Genomic DNA, 19,743 nt, shown 5'->3' on the forward strand with positions numbered 1-19,743 from the left:
TAGCAGCTAAGAAATGTGTCAATCTTTGGAGTTAGGAAACCATGTATAATCACATTTCCTGAGAGTATCTGTACTTACGATAGCCTAGCTTTCCTAAATGTACTTGCCTCAGTATTCTAATTTGTGGTTGGGAACATAGGACAGCAGACCTGGACCTCTAGAGAGTGAAAGGTTCCAGAGAAGATGCTTATAGGACAAGATAAGCCCTTTGGAGGGGCTGCTCCTTTGAAATCTTCCCTCCATACTCTCTATGCCAACTTGGCCAACCCAATCCTAGTAGAATGCTAAAGGAGGTCTTCCCTGAGCATTGGCTGCCAAGGCAGAGCCCATGGGCAGCTGCAGGAAGGGGCCTCTGATGGACACATCTCAGAGAAGAGACCCAAGCAGCTCGCACATTGGCTGGGCCCTGTCAGGTTGACATTGCAATGACCATTGTGCTGTCATATGGAGTCACAGCCTTGAGGGGTAATATTGTTTGGCTGAGAGAGGCAGGGGGTTGAGAAATGGCACCGATTTGGCGGCTGGCCATACCTCCTCCGTCATGTGTCAGCCTTCTACTACTACTTGGTTTATTCCTTTGGAGGCTTTGGCTGCTCTTCTCTGGAAGACAGAGCAGGGAACAGGTGGCAGCCAAGAGAGCCTCAGAGGTATGTGATGCAACCTTCCCTGGAAATCCACTGCTCCCCGTCCCTGCCTCTGAAGCACTGGAAACGCCTACCTCTTGGGCCAGGGGAGGAACTGGGTGGGGGAAGAGGGGAGTTGAGACAGTGCCTATGGATGTCTTCCTAGAAGTGTCAATCATGCTCAGTCCTGTTCCTTTCAGTTTATTTCAGCAAACCTTGAGCTCCTATTATGTATGGTGGCGCACTAGACATTGAGGAAAAATAAAACCCCAACCGCACCCTCTAGGAGCTCTCGGCGAACCTGGGGAGACAGATGGATATATACATAATGAAAGAGAAAATGATAAGAGTTAGTAGAAGTATAAATAGTGTTGAAGGGGTTGGAGGCAGTCTTTTGAAGCAGGGGGATCTAGAAAATGCATCTGGGGGAGCTCAGGATTGAATTGTGCTTCAGAAGAAGGGAAGGGCTTTGGACATGGATAGGGTGGATGGCAGAAAGTAGGGACGACTTTCCATTTGGAAGGGATGGATTGGGGAAAAGCAGGGGAAACTGAAGAGTGTTGGATATGTTTGAAGAGAGGACACCTATGTGGTTGGAATGTAGAAGTATAGGGAGGTCAGTGACAGAAGAATCTGGAAAATTGACAGAGGTGACATTGTAGAGGGCTTTCAATGCCAGGCTGAAGAGTTCATACATACATAAATATATGTATGTATATATACATATATATATATTCATTCTATATGCAATGTGAAGATGTCAGGGGCTCCTGGGTGGCTCATTTCGTCTGTGACTCTTGATTTAGGCTCAGGTCATAATCTCAGGATTATGAGATCAAGCCCAGTGACCTGCCTTGTGCTCAGCAGGGAGTCTGGCTCTCTCCCTTCCTCCTTTCTCCCTCCCCTCCCCCTGCTCCAGGCTCTCTCTCTCTCAAATATAAATAAATCTTAAAAAAAAAAATGTCCAAGGTGGTTTTTTTTTTTAGATTTTATTTATTTATTTGGCAGACAGAGTTCACAAGCAGGTAGAGAGGCAGGCAAAGATAGAGGAGGAAGCAGGCTCCCTGCTGAGCAGAGAGCACAATGGGGGGCTCGATCCACGGACCCTGAGATCATGACCTGAACTGAAGGCAGAGGCTTAATGCACTGAGCCACCCAGATACCCTGAAAGAATACATTTTTAAACAGAGAAAAAAAGTGGAGCACCTGGGTGGCTCAGTTGCTTAAGCACCGGACTTTGAGTCAGGTCACCATCCTGGGGTCCTGGGATTAAGCCCTGTGTCTGGCTCTCTGCTCAGTGGGAGGCCTGCTTCTCCCTCTCCCGTTGCCCATCCCCCTGCTTAGAGACTCCTCTCTCTCTCACTCTGTCAATAAATAAATAAAATCCTTTTTATAAGTGTTTGTCAAATTGTACACACGTGTTCTAAGAACCAAAACTGTACCTCCACCCCTAACCTTAGAACTCCAGGCTGGAATAACTAGTAACCTGCCACGGAAGGTGTGCTCAGCCTATCAAGTATCATTCTTTATAATCTTTATATGACTGCAAAGTCTTTCATAATATGGACATATCATGTGTTTTTTAACCACTTCCTTGATGATGGGCTTCCTGAGAATATTACATTGTCTGCCCCAGTGGGTTGACAATTCTGTGAGGTAAGATCCCATCATTGTCTTTTTCAAAAACAGTGCCTGCTATTCAATAGCTATTTAATTGAATTGATCTTCCTATTAACATTCCTACAAGAAAAAAAGAACCTGGTCAATTTTATTCATTTTTACTACAGCATAATTTGATTCTTTGTAAATTTTGTTTGCAGGGAATTAACCATAGAGAATCCAGTTGTCTCTGGGTGTAATGAAATAATAAATCTTCTAGAAAATGAGACTATGGATTTTAGAGCTGAGTGATCCTCTAAGATCTTTTAATTTCCCTAAGTGACTTCTCATCTCTGTTTCAATACTATAGCAGCTAAGAAATGTGTCAATCTTTGGAGTTAGGAAACCATGTATAATCACATTTCCTGAGAGTATCTGTACTTACGATAGCCTAGCTTTCCTAAATGTACTTGCCTCAGTATTCTAATTTGTGGTTGGGAACATAGGACAGCAAACCTGGACCTCTAGAGAGTGAAAGGTTCCAGAGAAGATGCTTATAGGACAAGATAAGCCCTTTGGAGGGGCTGCTCCTTTGAAATCTTCCCTCCATACTCTCTATGCCAACTTGGCCAACCCAATCCTAGTAGAATGCTAAAGGAGGTCTTCCCTGAGCATTGGCTGCCAAGGCAGAGCCCATGGGCAGCTGCAGGAAGGGGCCTCTGATGGACACATCTCAGAGAAGAGACCCAAGCAGCTCGCACATTGGCTGGGCCCTGTCAGGTTGACATTGCAATGACCATTGTGCTGTCATATGGAGTCACAGCCTTGAGGGGTAATATTGTTTGGCTGAGAGAGGCAGGGGGTTGAGAAATGGCACCGATTTGGCGGCTGGCCATACCTCCTCCGTCATGTGTCAGCCTTCTACTACTACTTGGTTTATTCCTTTGGAGGCTTTGGCTGCTCTTCTCTGGAAGACAGAGCAGGGAACAGGTGGCAGCCAAGAGAGCCTCAGAGGTATGTGATGCAACCTTCCCTGGAAATCCACTGCTCCCCGTCCCTGCCTCTGAAGCACTGGAAACGCCTACCTCTTGGGCCAGGGGAGGAACTGGGTGGGGGAAGAGGGGAGTTGAGACAGTGCCTATGGATGTCTTCCTAGAAGTGTCAATCATGCTCAGTCCTGTTCCTTTCAGTTTATTTCAGCAAACCTTGAGCTCCTATTATGTATGGTGGCGCACTAGACATTGAGGAAAAATAAAACCCCAACCGCACCCTCTAGGAGCTCTCGGCGAACCTGGGGAGACAGATGGATATATACATAATGAAAGAGAAAATGATAAGAGTTAGTAGAAGTATAAATAGTGTTGAAGGGGTTGGAGGCAGTCTTTTGAAGCAGGGGGATCTAGAAAATGCATCTGGGGGAGCTCAGGATTGAATTGTGCTTCAGAAGAAGGGAAGGGCTTTGGACATGGATAGGGTGGATGGCAGAAAGTAGGGACGACTTTCCATTTGGAAGGGATGGATTGGGGAAAAGCAGGGGAAACTGAAGAGTGTTGGATATGTTTGAAGAGAGGACACCTATGTGGTTGGAATGTAGAAGTATAGGGAGGTCAGTGACAGAAGAATCTGGAAAATTGACAGAGGTGACATTGTAGAGGGCTTTCAATGCCAGGCTGAAGAGTTCATACATACATAAATATATGTATGTATATATACATATATATATATTCATTCTATATGCAATGGGAAGATGTCAGGGAGCGCCTGGGTGTCTCATTTCGTCTGTGACTCTTGATTTAGGCTCAGGTCATAATCTCAGGATTGTGAGATCAAGCCCTGTGACCTGCCTTGCGCTCAGCAGGGAGTCTGGCTCTCTCTATTCCTTTTTTCTCCCTCTCCTCCCCCTGCTCCAGCTCTCTCTCAAATATAAATAAATCTTAAAAAAAAAAAAAAGATGTCCAAGGGTTTTTTTATTTTAAGATTTTATTTATTTACTTATTTTTTAAGATTTTATTTATTTATTTGGCAGACAGAGATCACAAGCAGGCCGAGAGGCAGGCAGGGAGAGAGGAGGAAGCATGCTCCCTGCTGAGCAGAGAGCTAGATGCTGGGCTACATCCCCTGACTCTGGGTTCATGACCTGAGCTGAAGGCAGAGGCTTTATCCCACTGATCCACCCAGGTGCCCCGTCACATTTTTTTTTAAAGAAAGGAAATTTTTATATTATTTTATTATTTTAAAACTTAATTGCCGTATAGTTAACATACAGTGTTATGTTAGTTGCAGGTGTACAGTATAGTAAGTCAACAATTCTATACATCACTCAGTGCTTATCCAGATAAGTGTACTCTTAATCCCGTGCACCCATCCCCCACCCCCCCTCTGAGAACCATGTTTGTTCTCTGTACTTGAGTCTCTCTTTTGATTTCTTTTATTTTTCCTTTGTTCATTTGTTTTGTTTCTTAAATTCCGCATGTGAGTGAAATCACGAGGAATTTGTCTTCCTCTGACCAGCTTATTTCACCTCGCATTATATTATCTAGATCCATGCACGTTGTTGCAAATGACAAGGTTTCGTTCATTTTTTTCAAGATTTCATTCATTTTTATGACTGAACAATATTCCATTGTGTGTGTGTGTGTGTGTGTTTGTGTGTGTATCACATATTCTTTATTTATTCATCTGTCAGTGGACACTTGGAGTCCTTCCATCATTTGGCTTTTGTAAATAATGCTACTCTGGGGACACCTGGGTGGCTTAGTTGGTTAAGTGTCTGCCTTCGGCTCAGATTATGAATCTGGGGTCCTGGATCAAGCCCCCTGTCAGGCTCCCTGCTCAGGGGGAGCCTGCTTCTTTCTCTCCCTCTGTCCCTCCACCTCACTCATCCATGCTCTCTCTCTCAATTGAATAAATAAAATCTTTTAAAAGAATAATGCTGCTATATACATAGTGGTACTCTATCCTTTTGAATTAGTGTTTTCAAAGTTTCTGGGTAAATATCCAATAATGCAATTACTGGATAATATAAATTTATTTTAAATTTTTAAAACTATTTTACTTATTTATTTGAGAGAGAGAGAGAGAACATGAGTGTGGGGGATGGGCAGAAGGCGAGCGAGAGAATCTCAAGGAGACTCAGCCCTGAGTGTGGAGCCCAACATGGGGTTTGATCTCATGATTCTGAGATCACGACCTGAGCTGAAATAGAAAGTCGGACACCTAGCTGACTGAGCCACCCAGGCACCTCTCTTCGGCCCATTTCTAATTGGATTACTTGGTTTTTGGGGTGTTGAATTGTGTAATTTCTCTCTCTATATTGGATACTAACCCTTTATTGGATATGTCATTAGCAAATATCTTCTCTCACTCAGTAAGTTGTTGTTTGGTTTTGTTGGTTGCTTCCTGTGCTGTGCAGAAGCTTTTTGTTTTGGTGTAGTCCTAACAGTTTATTTCTGCTTTTCTTTCCCTTGCCTCAGGAGACATATCTAGAAATATGTTGCTGTGGCCAATGTCAGAGATCTTACTCCCTGCGCTCTCTTCCAGGATTTCTATGGTTTCAGGTCGCACATAGAGGTCCTTTACCTGTTTTGAGTTTATTTTTGTGTATGTTGTAAGAAAATGGTCCAATCTCATCCTTTTGCATGTAGCTGGTCAGTGTTCTCAACACCATTTGTTGAAGAGACTTTTTCCCATCACATATTTCCTCCTTTGTCAAAGATTAATTGACCATATCATCATGGGTTTATTTCTGACTTTGTATTCTGTTCCATTGATCTGTGTGCCTGTTTTTGTTCCAGTACCATACTATTTTGATTGATATAGCTTTGTAGTAGTATACCTTTTTTTTATTTGAGACAGAGATCACAAGTAGGCAGAGAGGCAGGCAGAGGGAGAGAAAGAGGAGAAGCAGGCTCCCTGCCGAGCAGAGAGCCCAATGTGGGCCACCATCCCAGGATCCTGAGATCATGACCTGAGCTGAAGGCAGAGGCTTAACCCACTGAGCCACCCAGGCACCCATAAATAAAATCTTTAAAAAATAATAATAAATACCTCAAAATAAACTGGACTTTTCAAAAAAAAAAAAAGGGGGGGTTCCTATATTGACCTTTTATCTAAAAATCTTGCTTAATTTCCTTATCAATCCTGAATGGATTGATCGATCCTGATGGATCGGTAGATGCTTTTCCAAAGGCATTTTGTGATTCCCTACACAGTCCCATTGTCTGCATATGATAACTTTATTTCTTCTTTTCTAATCCTATGACTTCTATTTCTTTTCCTTGCTTTATTGCATGGAGTAAGATTCCCGGTATTGTGTTCAGTAGATAGTGGGGATTTTTGTCTTCTTTCTTTATGTAGAGGAAGGTTTTCTTTAACTTACCATTTATGCATAATGTTTGCTGTGTGGCTTTTGTAAATATTGTTTAGCAGATGAAGAAAGCTCCCTTTTACTTCTGGTTGCTAAGAATTTTCGCATGAATGGGTGTTGAATTTTATCAAGCACTTTTTCTGCCTCTATTGAGAAGTTCATGTGATTTTTCTTGTTTATTCTATTAAAGTGCTGAAAGACAATGAATTTTTAAAGTATTAAACCAACTGTGAATTTTTGAAACACATATAACATGTTTGTGACACTATTCATGATCCTTTTTATATATTGTTGGATCAAGTTTGCCGATATTAAGTTTAGGAATTTTGCGTCCGTTTCCATGAAAGAGACTGACCTGTGAGTTTTCCTTTCTAATAATGTCTTGATCAGATTCTAGAATCAAGGTTAAGTCAGCCTCCCAAAGTAAAGGGAGAAGTAACTTTTCTTTTCTACCTCATTAGCATAACCAAGGCATTCCTATCACTCAGGAAATTACCAGTGTTTTTTTTTTAAACAAAGCACCAGACAAGTGTCTCACCAGACCGCTTTTTTTTTTTTAATAGATTTTATTTATTTACTTGACAGAGACAGACAGATCACAAGCAGGCAGAGAGGCAGGCAGAGAGAGAGGAGGAACCTGCTGAGCAGAGAGCCCGATATGGGGCTCGATCCCAGGACCCCTGAGATATTGACCTGAGCCGAAGGCAGAGGCTTTACCCCACTGAGCCACCCAGGTGCCCCCCCAGTGTTTTTAAAGCTCTGTGTCAGGAGTCTGGGACAAACACAAGATGTGTTATTATAACACCACATAGACACACACATATATAGACACACACACACACACACACACACACACACACACAGAATTGGGGGGGAGATTGAAAAATTAGCAGATATTAATATATTTCTGGAGGCTGATAAATCCCAACTTCTTGAGGCAGGCTGGAAACTTAGGCAGGGTTTCTATTTTCAATCTTTTTTAAAAAAATTTAAATTCAATTATTTACTTTTAAAAATATTTTATTTATTTGACAGAGAGAGAGAGACAGTGAGAGAGGGAACACAAGCAGGGGGAGTGGGAGAGGGAGAAGCAGGCTTCCAGCTGAGCAGGGAGCCAGATGTGGGGTTTGATCCCAGGACCCTGGGATCATGACCTGAGTAGAAGGCAGATGCTTGATGACTGAACCACCTAGGTACCCCTAAGTATCCAACTCTTGATCTCAGCTTAGGTCTTGATATTGATCTTTATCTTGATCTTAGGTCATGAGGTCAAGCTCTCCATTGGGCCCAGTATGGAGCCAACTTAAAAACAACAACAACAACAACAACAACAACTGATTTTTGTGTGTTGATACTGCATTCTGTAACTTTGCTAAATTCATTTATTAGTTCCAATTGGGTTTCTGTGTGTGTGTGTGTGTGTGTGTGTGTGTGTGCGTGCGTATTCTTTATGATATCCTGTAAATAAGATTATGTCGTCTGTGAATAGAGATAGAGATTGTTTAACTTTTCCTCTTTAAAGGAAAGGATGGTTTTACTTTCTTACCTAATTGCTCTGGTTGGAGTTTCTAGCACAATGTTAAAGAAAAGTAGTGAACGGGTGCCTGGGTGGCTCAGTGGGTTAAAGCCTCTGCCTTTGGCTCAGGTCATGATCCCAGGGTCCTGGGATGGAGCATCTGGCTCTTTGCTCAGCGGGGAGCCTGCTTCCTCCCCTCTCTCTGCCTGCCTCTCTGCCTACTTGTGATCTCTGTCTGTCAAATGAAATAAATAAAATCTGTAAAAAAAAAAAAAAAAAAGAAAAAAAGAAAAGAAATGTAGTGAAATTGGGCATCCTTGTCTGTTCACTACCTTAAAAGAAAAGCTGTCAGGCTTTCACTATTGAGAATGATATTAGCTATGGGTTTTTCATTAATACCCCTTACTATATTGAGGAAATTCCTTTCTATCCCTAGTTTGTTAAGTGTTTTAATTTTTTTTATTAAATCATGAATAGGTGTTGGATTTTGGCAATCCTTTTTCTCCACCAGTTGTGATAATTGTCCAGTTTTTTTCCCCTTTGTGTTATTAATGTGGTGTATCACATTGATTTACTTTCTTGTGTTGAACCAGGATGCTTGGGAGAATTTTTGCTTTTAACACTTTTATTCAACATTGTTTAGCTAAAACATTTTGGCAATACTATGAATATTATGTAGGCTCTTGTAATACACTCTCCGAGACTGATGTCATGATTCAAATGGGAGAAATAAAAATTCTTTTATTTGAAATGGTAACAAATGTAATTCTGCCTTTAAAGTGACTTGGAACGTGCTTGCAAAAAACTCAGGAGTTTATGTTACTGATCGGGAAATTCTGCCCTAAAGGATAAAATAAAAATTCCATCATTTGGCAAAATCTGGCTTCCACTCCTATTTTCAGGTTTTGTCTTAGCAAATGTGCACCTGACACTCATGACTTTATAATCTTCTTGGGGATGTTGCTTTGGACTTGCCTGGAATGCTCTTTTTTCACCTAAAAACTTTCTGCTGATTCTTCAGACTCCAGTACAAATGGCCACTTCTGGAGTAACTTTTCCCATCTCTCGCAGGCAGTGAATCCCTGTCCTTTTATTCTCTGACGCTTATATTTCTGTTATATATTTATTTATTAATATACCTATAAATTTAAATTTATTTATTAATATATTTCGATGTTTCTGTTCTATATTTATTTGCATGTGGTTTATGTGCTCTATATTTACCACACTGTATTATAACTTAGGTGTTTAGACATCTGTTTTCCCTATTAATGTGAATTACCAGAATACAGGGGTCATATTTACCTTTGTAGACCTAGCACCCAAGCTACTGCCTAGAACTTAGTAAGCACTCATTAAATGATCTATGAATACATGAATGGGGTGCCAGTTGTGCTGTGGTTATGGACACCAACTGGATCAATATTTGTGTCTGTAAGAGGAAATGTGCTTTTGATTCTCTAACCTAGAACATTTTCTGATTTTATTCTTTTCTCTTTGTGCCTCTCTAGACTTCAAAGAAGCATAAATTCAAAAAGATCCAGAAACTCACAGGTCAGAAAGATCCTATCCTTGATTCTTCAGCTCAAGGCTACTGACAAATCAACTGTGGGTCTGCTTTAAGACTCCAGACTTTAATAACAGGTTGAGGGAGGGAATTGGAAAAAGATCATGTAAATGAAAGAAATGTGCTTATTCTTTCTAGCATCTCCAAAGATGCTAGATTCTTTTGAGCAACTTCCAAAGAGATGTAAACAGATTGATAATTCTTCCTATGCTTCCTTTCCCCATGCTTTCTTGCCTAATTTTCCTTTTGTGTAGAACTCAAAGTATCAGGAAAGAAATTGGGTGAGATTAATGTTTGGTGCAGGAAGTTCCGATAACTTTTTCCCCTGTCATAGGCACTGGATAGAATCCTTTGGGGGAAAAAAATATGTGTTATGAACTGTGGTTCCCCTACTCCAACTCCCTACTCGCATGATTGTTCCTGCTCTTCCAACAGCTTCATCTACTCCACAGTGAAGGCAGCATAGTAGAGTTCAAAATATAAAAACTTGAGCCCTGGGTTAAGTCTGAGCTCTACCACTAATTACCTTAATGACCCTAGGCATGGTTTCACCTTTGTTTTCTTATGTGTACAACAAGGGGGTGGAACAAGGTAGAGGTGGTATCAACAATTAGGGTGCTAAAAGCTTCTTTATCTCTGCTCCCAGCTTCCCAGTGGGAAGAAAATCTTAGGATGAGCTGCTCCGAAGCTAATGGGACACAGTGAGTAGAGTTGACCTTCACTATCTATTCCTCCTCTCTTCAGCTTACTCTACTGATAAATTCTGTAGGAGTGAAGAGAAAGGTACCTAGTACTGTTTTACTTCCTTCAGAATGATAGCTGTTCCTTTTCTAAGTCAAGTCACTATTCTTACTGGTTTCCTTACTAGTACTTTAATATCACTTCAGTGACATTGACCTACTCTTGTATCCAGATTTTCAGGTCTCCCTATGGGATGGGCCCAGGAGTACGCATTCTGGTCAATGGAGAGAAGCCTTCAACAGATCTTCCAACATCTGGAATGTGCAAGGTCAGGGAAGGTCGTTTCTGGGAGGAGGTTGGGTGGTGGAAGTTTTTGTTTTTCTCTTAAGTAAACTCTACTTGAATTGAATTGAATTCTTGAGATCAAGAATTGCATGCTCTACCAACCGAGCTAGCCAGATGCCCCAAAGGTGGTAGAACTTTTAAGAGGGAGGGTGGAAGAGAACGAAGAAGGGAGGTGGGAAAGAGGGAAAGAGGGAGGGAAAAAGAGAGGGAAAAGAGGGATTGTTAGTTGGTTGCATATTTACTTAGTTTGGGCAGTGGGCATAAATTCTGGGTCCAAAGGTTTAGTCCATGGATCATTTCTGATTGGAATGGAGACCCATACCTTCCTCTCCTCCTCGTAGAGGAATTCTTTACATAAGTAATTGAGATTGGGGAAGACAACCTCTTTTGTTGTTATTGTTCTCCCTCAGGACAAAATATTTCACATATGAAATAGCCATTACCTTTCCCTTTTCCTACTTTTTCCTGCCCCAAAGCAAATGGAAACTTTTCTTTATTTCCTAGATCAGCTCTTAAGGAATTCTGTTTGCCTGAATCACAGGACACCATTTCTTCCTCCACCTCCTCTGTGCTTGTGCCTCAGGAGCCCGTTCTACCCTGTTGTGGCTGTAAGAAAGCAAAACATTCTCCTAAGGACAGCAGCTCCTCCGGATCATTATGCAGCAACTCCAGCCTGTCCCACCTTCCCGTCTTTTCTAAAGGAACAACCCGGCAAATCCGGAGCCATAGTTTACCTATTTTACCCAGAAACCAGTCTTCCATGTTCAGGAACCAGGGCACAGCCCTGCCTCCTTTTCAGCTCTCAGAGTTTGGGAAATCAAAACTTTTACAGAATTTGGCAGCTCTTTCACCCTTAAGATCCCAAAACTCTTTGATCAACTCTGTGTTCGAATCCCCAGATCTCTGCCAACAAGAAAAAACAAAGAGTGGGGGAGAGAGCAAGAGTCATTTGACATTGGATCATGGGCCAGATTTTATTTTCACCAAGGCAAGACCACGGTTCTCGGGGTGGGCTCCAATCCTGCTCTCTCCTTTGGCTAGGTGGGAGTTAGAGGGACATATGGCTTGGAAGGTTTATACTTTGAGGGAACAAACAGTGCCTCTGCCGGTGAGGGAGTCATGGGCAATGCTGAATTATTTAACTGAGGCACAAGGAGGAGTTCCCGAACCACAGAAACCTCAAATCCAGGTATCTATGCCCATTCATCAAAGCACTGAACAAAGTCTCTACAATAAATTCCCAAACTGTCCATCATTTCAGCTCCATGTGAATATTGGAGTGGAATCTGGATTAAATCGAACAGAAACAAAAATTTCACAGTCACTTATCCCAGGTAAGCAGTCACAACTTGGGGATGGCCCGCAAATCCTTGAATCCAGGCCCTTAGCTACATCATTGGGCACTACGCTTCCCAAAAGTTTAGGAGCTGACGTAATTCCAGAAAAGACCACTGGACTGCAGGAGCAGCCAAAACACGTTCTAGAACTAAATATAGAACAGAGGGTCCTAGGTCTTCTGGAAAAAGGGATTCAGCAGCATAAGTCCCACATGACTAATGTGGAATTGACCCCAGGGCTACCATGTCAAGTTACAGAGAGCATAAAGGTAACTCCTTTAGCATTACTTCAAGTCATGGATGCAATGGGGATGATTCCAGAATCACATTCAGAAGTGATAGAATCTGTGGGCTTGTTCACACAGCCACCAGACAAAGTTGGGAAACCAATGGAAACGACAAAAAAAGTGAGTGTCAGCACTAAACCATCATATCAAGTCACTAAACCAAGTGCTCAGCATCAAGTTATGGAATCCAAGATGACCTCCAGTCCACTGAATCAAGTCACAGATAATGTGACGGTAAATCCTGCAGCATTGCTTCAAGTCATGGATTCAAGTCATAGTCCAGTGGCACTATTACAAGCTATGGATTTCGTGGGAATAATTCCACCAGCACGGTCACATGTTATAGAATCTGGAGATTCACAGTCTGAAATTGCAACTTTGGCCCCAGGAGCAGCTCAATCAGTTGGTTTGACATCTTCTAGCTCTCCTCCTACTATTGGTCCACCTGGAGTTGTAGGATCTGTGGGTTTACTTCCAAAGCGACCACTTAAAGTCACAGAATCAGTAGGGACGATTCCAATGTCATCACATCAATCCATACGTTCTTTAAAGGTAAGTCCAGTAGCACTGGGGTCATCCATGGGAATGATCATAAGACCACAATCACAAGTTGCAGAAACTCAGGATTTGACCTCGAGGCCAGTATCTCAAGTCAGGAAACCTCTGGAGTTGACTCCTGGGTCATGGATTCAAGTGCGAGACTCTGTGGAGTTGACTCCACAACCATATGTTCAAGGCACAAAGACTGCAGCATTAACACCAGGGCTACCTCATCAAGTGATGGAATCTCCAAGTTTGACCCCATGGCATCAGATCTTAGCATCTTCCGAGATGAGTCCAAGGCAAAGCCATCAAATGATGGAAACTATGGGGTCGGCTTCTGACCCCATAACCAGAAATCTGACTGATTCAAAACTGTCCCATCATCAAATAATGGAACATTTAGGGACAGTCCCAAGATCACTGGGTCAAAGAACAGCATCTAAGGAAATGAGCCAAAAGCCACTGCATCAAGTCACAAAATCTGCAGTAATGACCACCATGTCTCTACTTCCAGGTGCAGATTATTTGGGGGAGAAGCCAATGCCACAACTTACGACTGTGGATTCTATGACGTTACCCCCAGCACTGCACAATGTAACATCTGTAGACATGACTCCAGGTTCGGTCCCACAGATGGTGAAATATGGACAGCTGATCCCAACTGTGAGCCCTACAGAATTGGCCCCAGAACTTCAACTGCAGATTGTAACATCTAATGAGTTGGCTCCTATTTCACAGCTGGAAAGTGGGAATTCTGTACAGTTAGCACCAGGGCCTCAGCTTCAAGGTGTGAAATCTATTCATTTTACCCTAGGAACACAACAACAAAGTCGAAAATCTGCTGAGTTAGCCCAGGCACCACAGTTGCAAAATAGGAAATCCCTAGATTTGACCCACAATCCACAGTTGCAAGGTCTGGAATATGTTCATTTGGCCCTACCGCCGAAGTTTTCAGATACAAAAGCTGTGGAGCTGATCCTAAGACCAACCCAGGGAGAGAAGAAATCCATGGAGTTTGCCCCAAAGCCATGGTTACAAGATGAAAGATCTAAGGAGACAGCCCCAGTACTATTGCTTAAAGGTGTGAAATTTCCTCAAATGGTAGAATGTAGAAATGTGATTCCTGAAACACAGGTGGAAAGTATGAAATATGAGGAGCCGATCTCAAGGGCACACATTCAAGCAGTAAAATCTGCAGAGCTGAACCTCAAGTCAAATCATCAAGCCACAGAACCTGAAGGATTAACCCCATGGCATCAAGCTTTGGAATCTTCAGGAATGATCCCAGAGCCAGGATATCAAGGAGCAGAAGTAGAGTTGCCTTCCGACCCTTGTCACCACAGGAAAGAATCTCTGGAGTTGACACAATCATCTTTAAGTACTCCAGGGCCATTGAACCAGACTTCAGAATCTATGCAGGCGAAATCAGTGCCATTGCAAGGTGCTCTTGAGACAATGCTCCAAGGCGTAAAGGCCTTGGAGACTCGAATGCCTCAACACATAATAAAAGAATCTCCAGAGTTAGTACCAGGATCAGAGATGCAAGGAATGAATCCAGAAGTGTTGAACCCAGAGTCCCAAAGTAGGAAGTTTGTTCATCTGGATCTAGGACCGTATTCAGAATTTATGAACTATAAGAAGTTGGCCCCAGAACCTCAATATCAAGGTGTGAAATCTGGGCCGCTGAACCCAGAACCGCAGCCCCAAAGTACAAACCCTGAGGAGTTAACTCTAGGTCCGTTAATGCATGGCAATAAAGTTGTGGATTTAAGTGTACCACTGGAAGTATCGAAAAGGTTGATTCCTGAAACACACGTACATGTTGAATCGAGGAAACTAAGCTTGGAACCACATTTACAAGCAACGGCGTCTTTGGGTCCAACTTCGAGACCACGGCGTCCAGACACGGCATCCGTAAAGTTAGCTTCTGAGACCTGGCCACAAGAGGAGGAATCTGTGAAATTAATCCCAGAGCAAGTCACAGGAACTACTGGGATGATGCCCAGGCCATGTTTTCAGAATATTTCAGAGATGACTCTGGGGCCAGGCCATCAAGACACAGAAACTGCACGGCTCTTTTCTGGGGCTTTGCTCCAAGTGGCATTAACACCAAAACCAACAGGTCAAGTTACAGAATCTACAGAAATGACTCTAAAGCCACACCTTCAAGTTACTGAGCCTTCAGAGATACCCCTAAAGTCAGAATACAAAAACACAGAACCTTTTGGGTTGGCATTGTCTCAAGTGGAAAATATCCAGGAGACGATGCCAGTACCACCATATTCAGTAAGAGGATCCCCGGAGTTGACTTTAGGACCACGAATGCAATATGAGAAATCAGAGCCACTAATGCAAAATTTGAAATCTGTCAAGTTAACCCCTGAGTCATCCCCAGTAGTGGTGGGACCTAAACAACTTATCACAGGACCAAAAGAACATGTTCCGGCGTTGACCCCAGAGCCACAGTTCCAGGGAGTAAAGTCTATGCTGCTGCATCCAGAGCCACAATTCCAAGATGTGGAATATGTGAACTTAATCCAACAGCCAGCTACTACTGGAATGGTAGAATCTGAGAAGCTGGTACAAGAGCCAATACTACAATGTATAATATCAGAGGAATTGACTAAGGGGGCACAGCTTCAGGGTGTGAAATTGATCCCAGGGCCACATTTGCAAAGTGTGGCGGGTATGAAACCAATGGAGCTGACCCCAGACTCAAAACTTCAAGGTGTCAAATCTGAGTTGTTGACCTCGGAGCTGAAAGATGTGAAACCCGTGGTCTTAACTACAGGACAGGGTCTAAAGTGTACGGAATCTACTTTGTTAACCCCCAGTCCACAGCTGGAAGGTGAGAAATCTATGGAGATAACCACAGTGCCATGGATAGAATATGCCAAACCTGTGAAAAGCACCCACGATACCAAGCTTCAAGGTACAACTTCTGACAGGATTCTGCATGCAAGAATTCAAGACTCCAAAGCTGTGGAGTTGGTCCAAAGAACCCAACTGCAAGATGCGCAAACTGTGGAATTGAAATTTGAGCCCAAGATGGAAGGTGAGAAAGCTGTGCCTTTTGCACCAGGGCCATTGCTCCAAGGGTCTGAACTGCAAGGTGTGAAACCCAAGGAACCGACTTTAGAGCCAAAAACCCAAGATAGTAAAGTGGTCGACAGTACCCCGTGTTTAAAGCATCAAAGTTTACAATCTGTGGAGGAAACTCCAGATTCAGAGCCGCACTGTGCAAAATCTGTAAAGTTGACCCCGAGGCTAAACAAGCAGGAAGTAAAATCTGTGAAAGCGACCAGAAGATCAAAGTTTGAAGGAGTAACAACTGTGGATTTAGCCCCAAGGCAACAGTTTCCAGAGACGGCACTCATGAATTTAACGTCTGGGCCAGAACAGGATGGCACGCTATCTGTAATCTCTCTGGAGCATCAATGTGTGAATTCAGAGCAGTTGCAGAGAGGGGCTAAGTCAGATGATGGGCTGTCTTTGGAGTTAACTCCAGAGCTAAAATTTAAAGGTAAAAAATTAGTAGACCTCAATTTTGAGTCACAGTTGGAAAGTATGAGATCAGGCTTGACTCCAGAATCAAATATTCAAGGTTTAAAACCTAAAGAATTCAAGCCTGAACCACTTGAACCACAGCTGCAAAGCACAAAGTCTCCTAAGTTGACCCCAGGGGCACCACTGCACCAGATTGAAGGCTCAGAGTTAGCTTCAGAGCCACAGCTTTGTGTAAAAACCGTTGAGTTGAAACAAGAGCCACTGCTTGAAAGTACGAGATGCATTCAGTGGATCCCAAGTCCTAAGTTCCAAGCTGTGAAATCTGTAGAGTTCAATCTCAGGTCACAGTCTCCAGGTGTTAAATTTGTAGGGTTGAAATCTTCGACACAGTTAAGAGATGTGAAGTCATCTGAATTGACTCTCGGGTCCAAATCTCAAGGTGTGATATATACAGAGTTCAACCTTGTGCCATGGTTGCAGAACATGAAAACCTCTGGGGTGCGCGCAGGAACACAGCTGCAAAAAGGGAAGGTTTGGGCATCAACCTCAGAGCCACAGCTTCACGATGTCAAAACTACTGAGTTCAAAAAAGAGCCACAGCTGGAAAGAGTGAGGTGTATCCAGTGGATACCAGGACCTGATTTCCAAGGTGTGAAGTCTATAGGGTTACAGTCTCAAGGTGTTAAGTCTCTAGGGTTGAAACCTTTGATACAGTTCAGAGATAGAAAGTCATCTACATTAAGTCCAAGGCCAAAGCTCCAAGATACACAATCTTCGGCATCACTCCAGGAACATGAGCTTCAAGACTGTGATTTGCAACCTTGTCGACAGGTTAGAAGTGTGAAATCATGTGAGCTGACTTCAAGTTCAAAGCTCTGGGATATAAAATTTATACCACTGGAATCTAGGCTTTGCATGCATGATAGGAAATCTAATACTAAACTGCCTGCAAAACCAAAGTTTCAAGCAGTGAAACCCTTACAGTCATCCCCAGGAGCACAGCTTCAGGGTGTGAAGTCTCTGGTGCTTATGGAAGTTCCACAGCTTCCTGGTGTGAAATCTGGGCTATTAAGCCAAGGGTCACAATTACAAAGCAATACAAGTAGAGAATTGAACTCCCCACCTCACTTGACAAGCACAAAGTCTTCTGAATTGACTCTTCAGACAAAGCCTCAAGATATGAAATCTGAGAATTTCAACTCTGGGCCACAGTGGCATGATCTAAAACCTTCTAAGTTGTCACCTGAGATAAAGTCCCAAGAGAAGACATTTACTGAGTTAAATCCAAGTTCACAGTTGAATGGTATAACATTTTCTACACTGATCACAGGAACAAAGATTCAAGGTACCAAATGTACAGATTTCAACCTTGGGCCATTGTCACAACATGTGAATTCTTCCAAAAGGACCTCAAAGACAAAGCTTCAAAATGTAAAACATAAAGAAAGCTGTCCCAGTCCCCAGGTGCAAGTTGTGAAATCTTCTGACCTGCCTCTTGGATCAAAGCGTCAAAATGTGCAGGTGGTGTTCAACCCTGACCCACAGTTTCAAGGAGAGAAATGTTCTAAATTAATCTCAAAAACAAAGTTTCAAGATGTGGAATCTGTGAATGTCAAACCTGGGCCACAGCTTAGAGGTGTGAAATCTTCTGAATTGATACAGGGGACAAAGCTTCAAAAAGTGAAGTCCATGGACTTCAAGTCGGGTCCCCAGTTGGAAGATGTGACATCTTCTATGTTGATCATGGGTATAAAGCTTCGAGATGTAAAATCTATGAATTTCAAGTCTGGACCACACTTGAAGGATGGGAAATCTTCACAAGTGATCCCAAGGGAAAAGCTTGGAGGTGTGAAATCTGCAGAACTGAAAGCTAATCCAAAGTTACAAGGGGAGAAATCTTCTGATCTGACCCTGGAGAGGAAGTTTTCAGGTATGAAAGCAGGCCCACAGTTGCAAGACATGCAATGTTCTGAATTGATCATGGGTATAAAACTTCAAGATAAAAAATCGGCAGGATTTGGTTCTAGATCGCACTTGCGAGGTATGAGATCTTCTGAAGTGATCCCAGGGTCAAAACTTCAACAAGTGAAACCCTCTGAGTTCAACCACGGTCCAAAGCTACAAGGTGGGAAATCTGATTTAATTCAGAGGAGGAAGCTTCAAGGTGTGAAATCTGTGGAGTTCAATCCCGGACCACAGAGACCAGGTGAGAAATCTGATTTGATGCTAGAGTGCAGGCTCCAAGATTTGAAATCTGTTGACTTAAAACCGGTTCTGCAGTTACAAGGTGTGCCATCTTCGGAGTTAACACCAAAAACAAAGCTTCAAAGTGGAGAATCTGTGGAGTTCCTTATCAGACCCACGTGGCAAGACCTGAAACCTCTTGAATTGACTCTAGGTGCAAAGACCCAAGATGTGAAATCTTTGGGGTTTGAGTCAGTCCCACGGTTACAAAATAGGAAACTGCCTATGTTGACACCAGGATCACACATTCAAGGCATGAAATCTCTGAAATTCAGCCCGGGGGCAACGTTGCAAGGTGCAAAATCTCCTGAGTCTGTAAAGCTTCAAATGAAAACCACAGAGGTCAACCAGGACCTAGAGTTCCAGGTCGCAAAACCCTCTGAGTTAGCCTTGGAATCAAAGATTGGCAATGTGAGATCTTCCGAGTTCAATGCTGGGAAGCAGCGGCAAGAAGAGAAGTCTTTTACGTTGAAACCATGGCCAGAGCTTCAAAGTGTGAAATTTGTGCTGTACAACCCTGGACCACATTGGCAACATATAAAATCTTCAGAATTGTGCAAAGAGACAAAGCTCCAAGATGTGAAGTCTGAGGAATCCAATCCTGAGCAACAGTGGCAAGATGTTAAATCCTCTGAGTTATGCCAGGGATCAAAGCTTCAAGGTATGCCATCCTTCAAGTTCAATCCTGGGCCACAGTTACAAGAGATAAAACCTGAGTTGTGCACAGACAGGAAGCTTCCATATGAGCCAGTTCTGGAAACGAAGCATCGTCCTAAATTACAAGGTAGGAAATCCTCTGAATTTAATCTAGCCCCACAGCTTCAGTGTAGAAATGTTAGGGCATTCAGTACCGGACCACCATTGAATGGTGTAAAATCTGAGTTGAATTCTGGATCAGAGCCTCAAGGTATAAAACCCCAGGTGTTCTGCCCTGGGCCACCTTTGCAGGATGTGAATTCTTCTGCATTTATTTCAAAACCAAAACTTCAGTGTGTAAATTATGTTAAATGCAAATCTGAGCCACCCTTGCAAGGTATAAACCCTTCTGAATTAACTTCAGTTTTCAAACTTCAAGGTACAAAGTCTTCTGAGTTGAGGTCCGAGACCCCAAGGGAGACAACTATGGTG

At 42.8% G+C, this 19,743-nt stretch overlaps 3 protein-coding genes across 3 annotated transcripts in view; all 3 read left to right on the top strand.

Moving 5' to 3' along the window:
- The window catches only part of LOC309871792 (glucokinase regulatory protein-like), a 32,842-nt gene extending 21,602 nt beyond the window's left edge, over positions 1-11,240 (top strand). The window contains exons 10-12 of the mRNA XM_082745235.1: positions 9,616-9,658; positions 10,318-10,372; positions 10,585-11,240. Coding sequence (XP_082601361.1) covers positions 9,616-9,658; positions 10,318-10,347 — 73 coding nt within the window. The 3' untranslated portion in view covers positions 10,348-10,372; positions 10,585-11,240. The remainder of the gene's footprint in view (positions 1-9,615; positions 9,659-10,317; positions 10,373-10,584) is intronic.
- LOC309870606 (uncharacterized protein) lies at positions 10,439-17,207 on the top strand (the record flags this gene model as incomplete). The annotated part of the gene is made up of 3 exons (XM_082742992.1): positions 10,439-10,680; positions 11,202-15,550; positions 17,203-17,207. Exons 1-3 carry the CDS (start codon positions 10,601-10,603, stop codon positions 17,205-17,207), a joined length of 4,434 nt encoding a protein of 1,477 aa, XP_082599118.1. The 5' UTR covers positions 10,439-10,600.
- A 442-nt stretch (positions 17,208-17,649) lies between these two features.
- LOC309870607 (uncharacterized protein) lies at positions 17,650-19,706 on the top strand (the record flags this gene model as incomplete). The annotated part of the gene is made up of 2 exons (XM_082742993.1): positions 17,650-19,604; positions 19,691-19,706. The coding sequence occupies exons 1-2, from the start codon at positions 18,061-18,063 to the stop codon at positions 19,704-19,706; spliced, it is 1,560 nt and encodes a 519-aa protein (XP_082599119.1). The 5' UTR covers positions 17,650-18,060.
- Positions 19,707-19,743: the final 37 nt, after the last annotated feature.

Source organism: Mustela nivalis, assembly GCF_964662115.1.
Source record: "Mustela nivalis genome assembly, chromosome: 8".
Lineage (NCBI taxonomy): Eukaryota > Metazoa > Chordata > Mammalia > Carnivora > Mustelidae > Mustela > Mustela nivalis.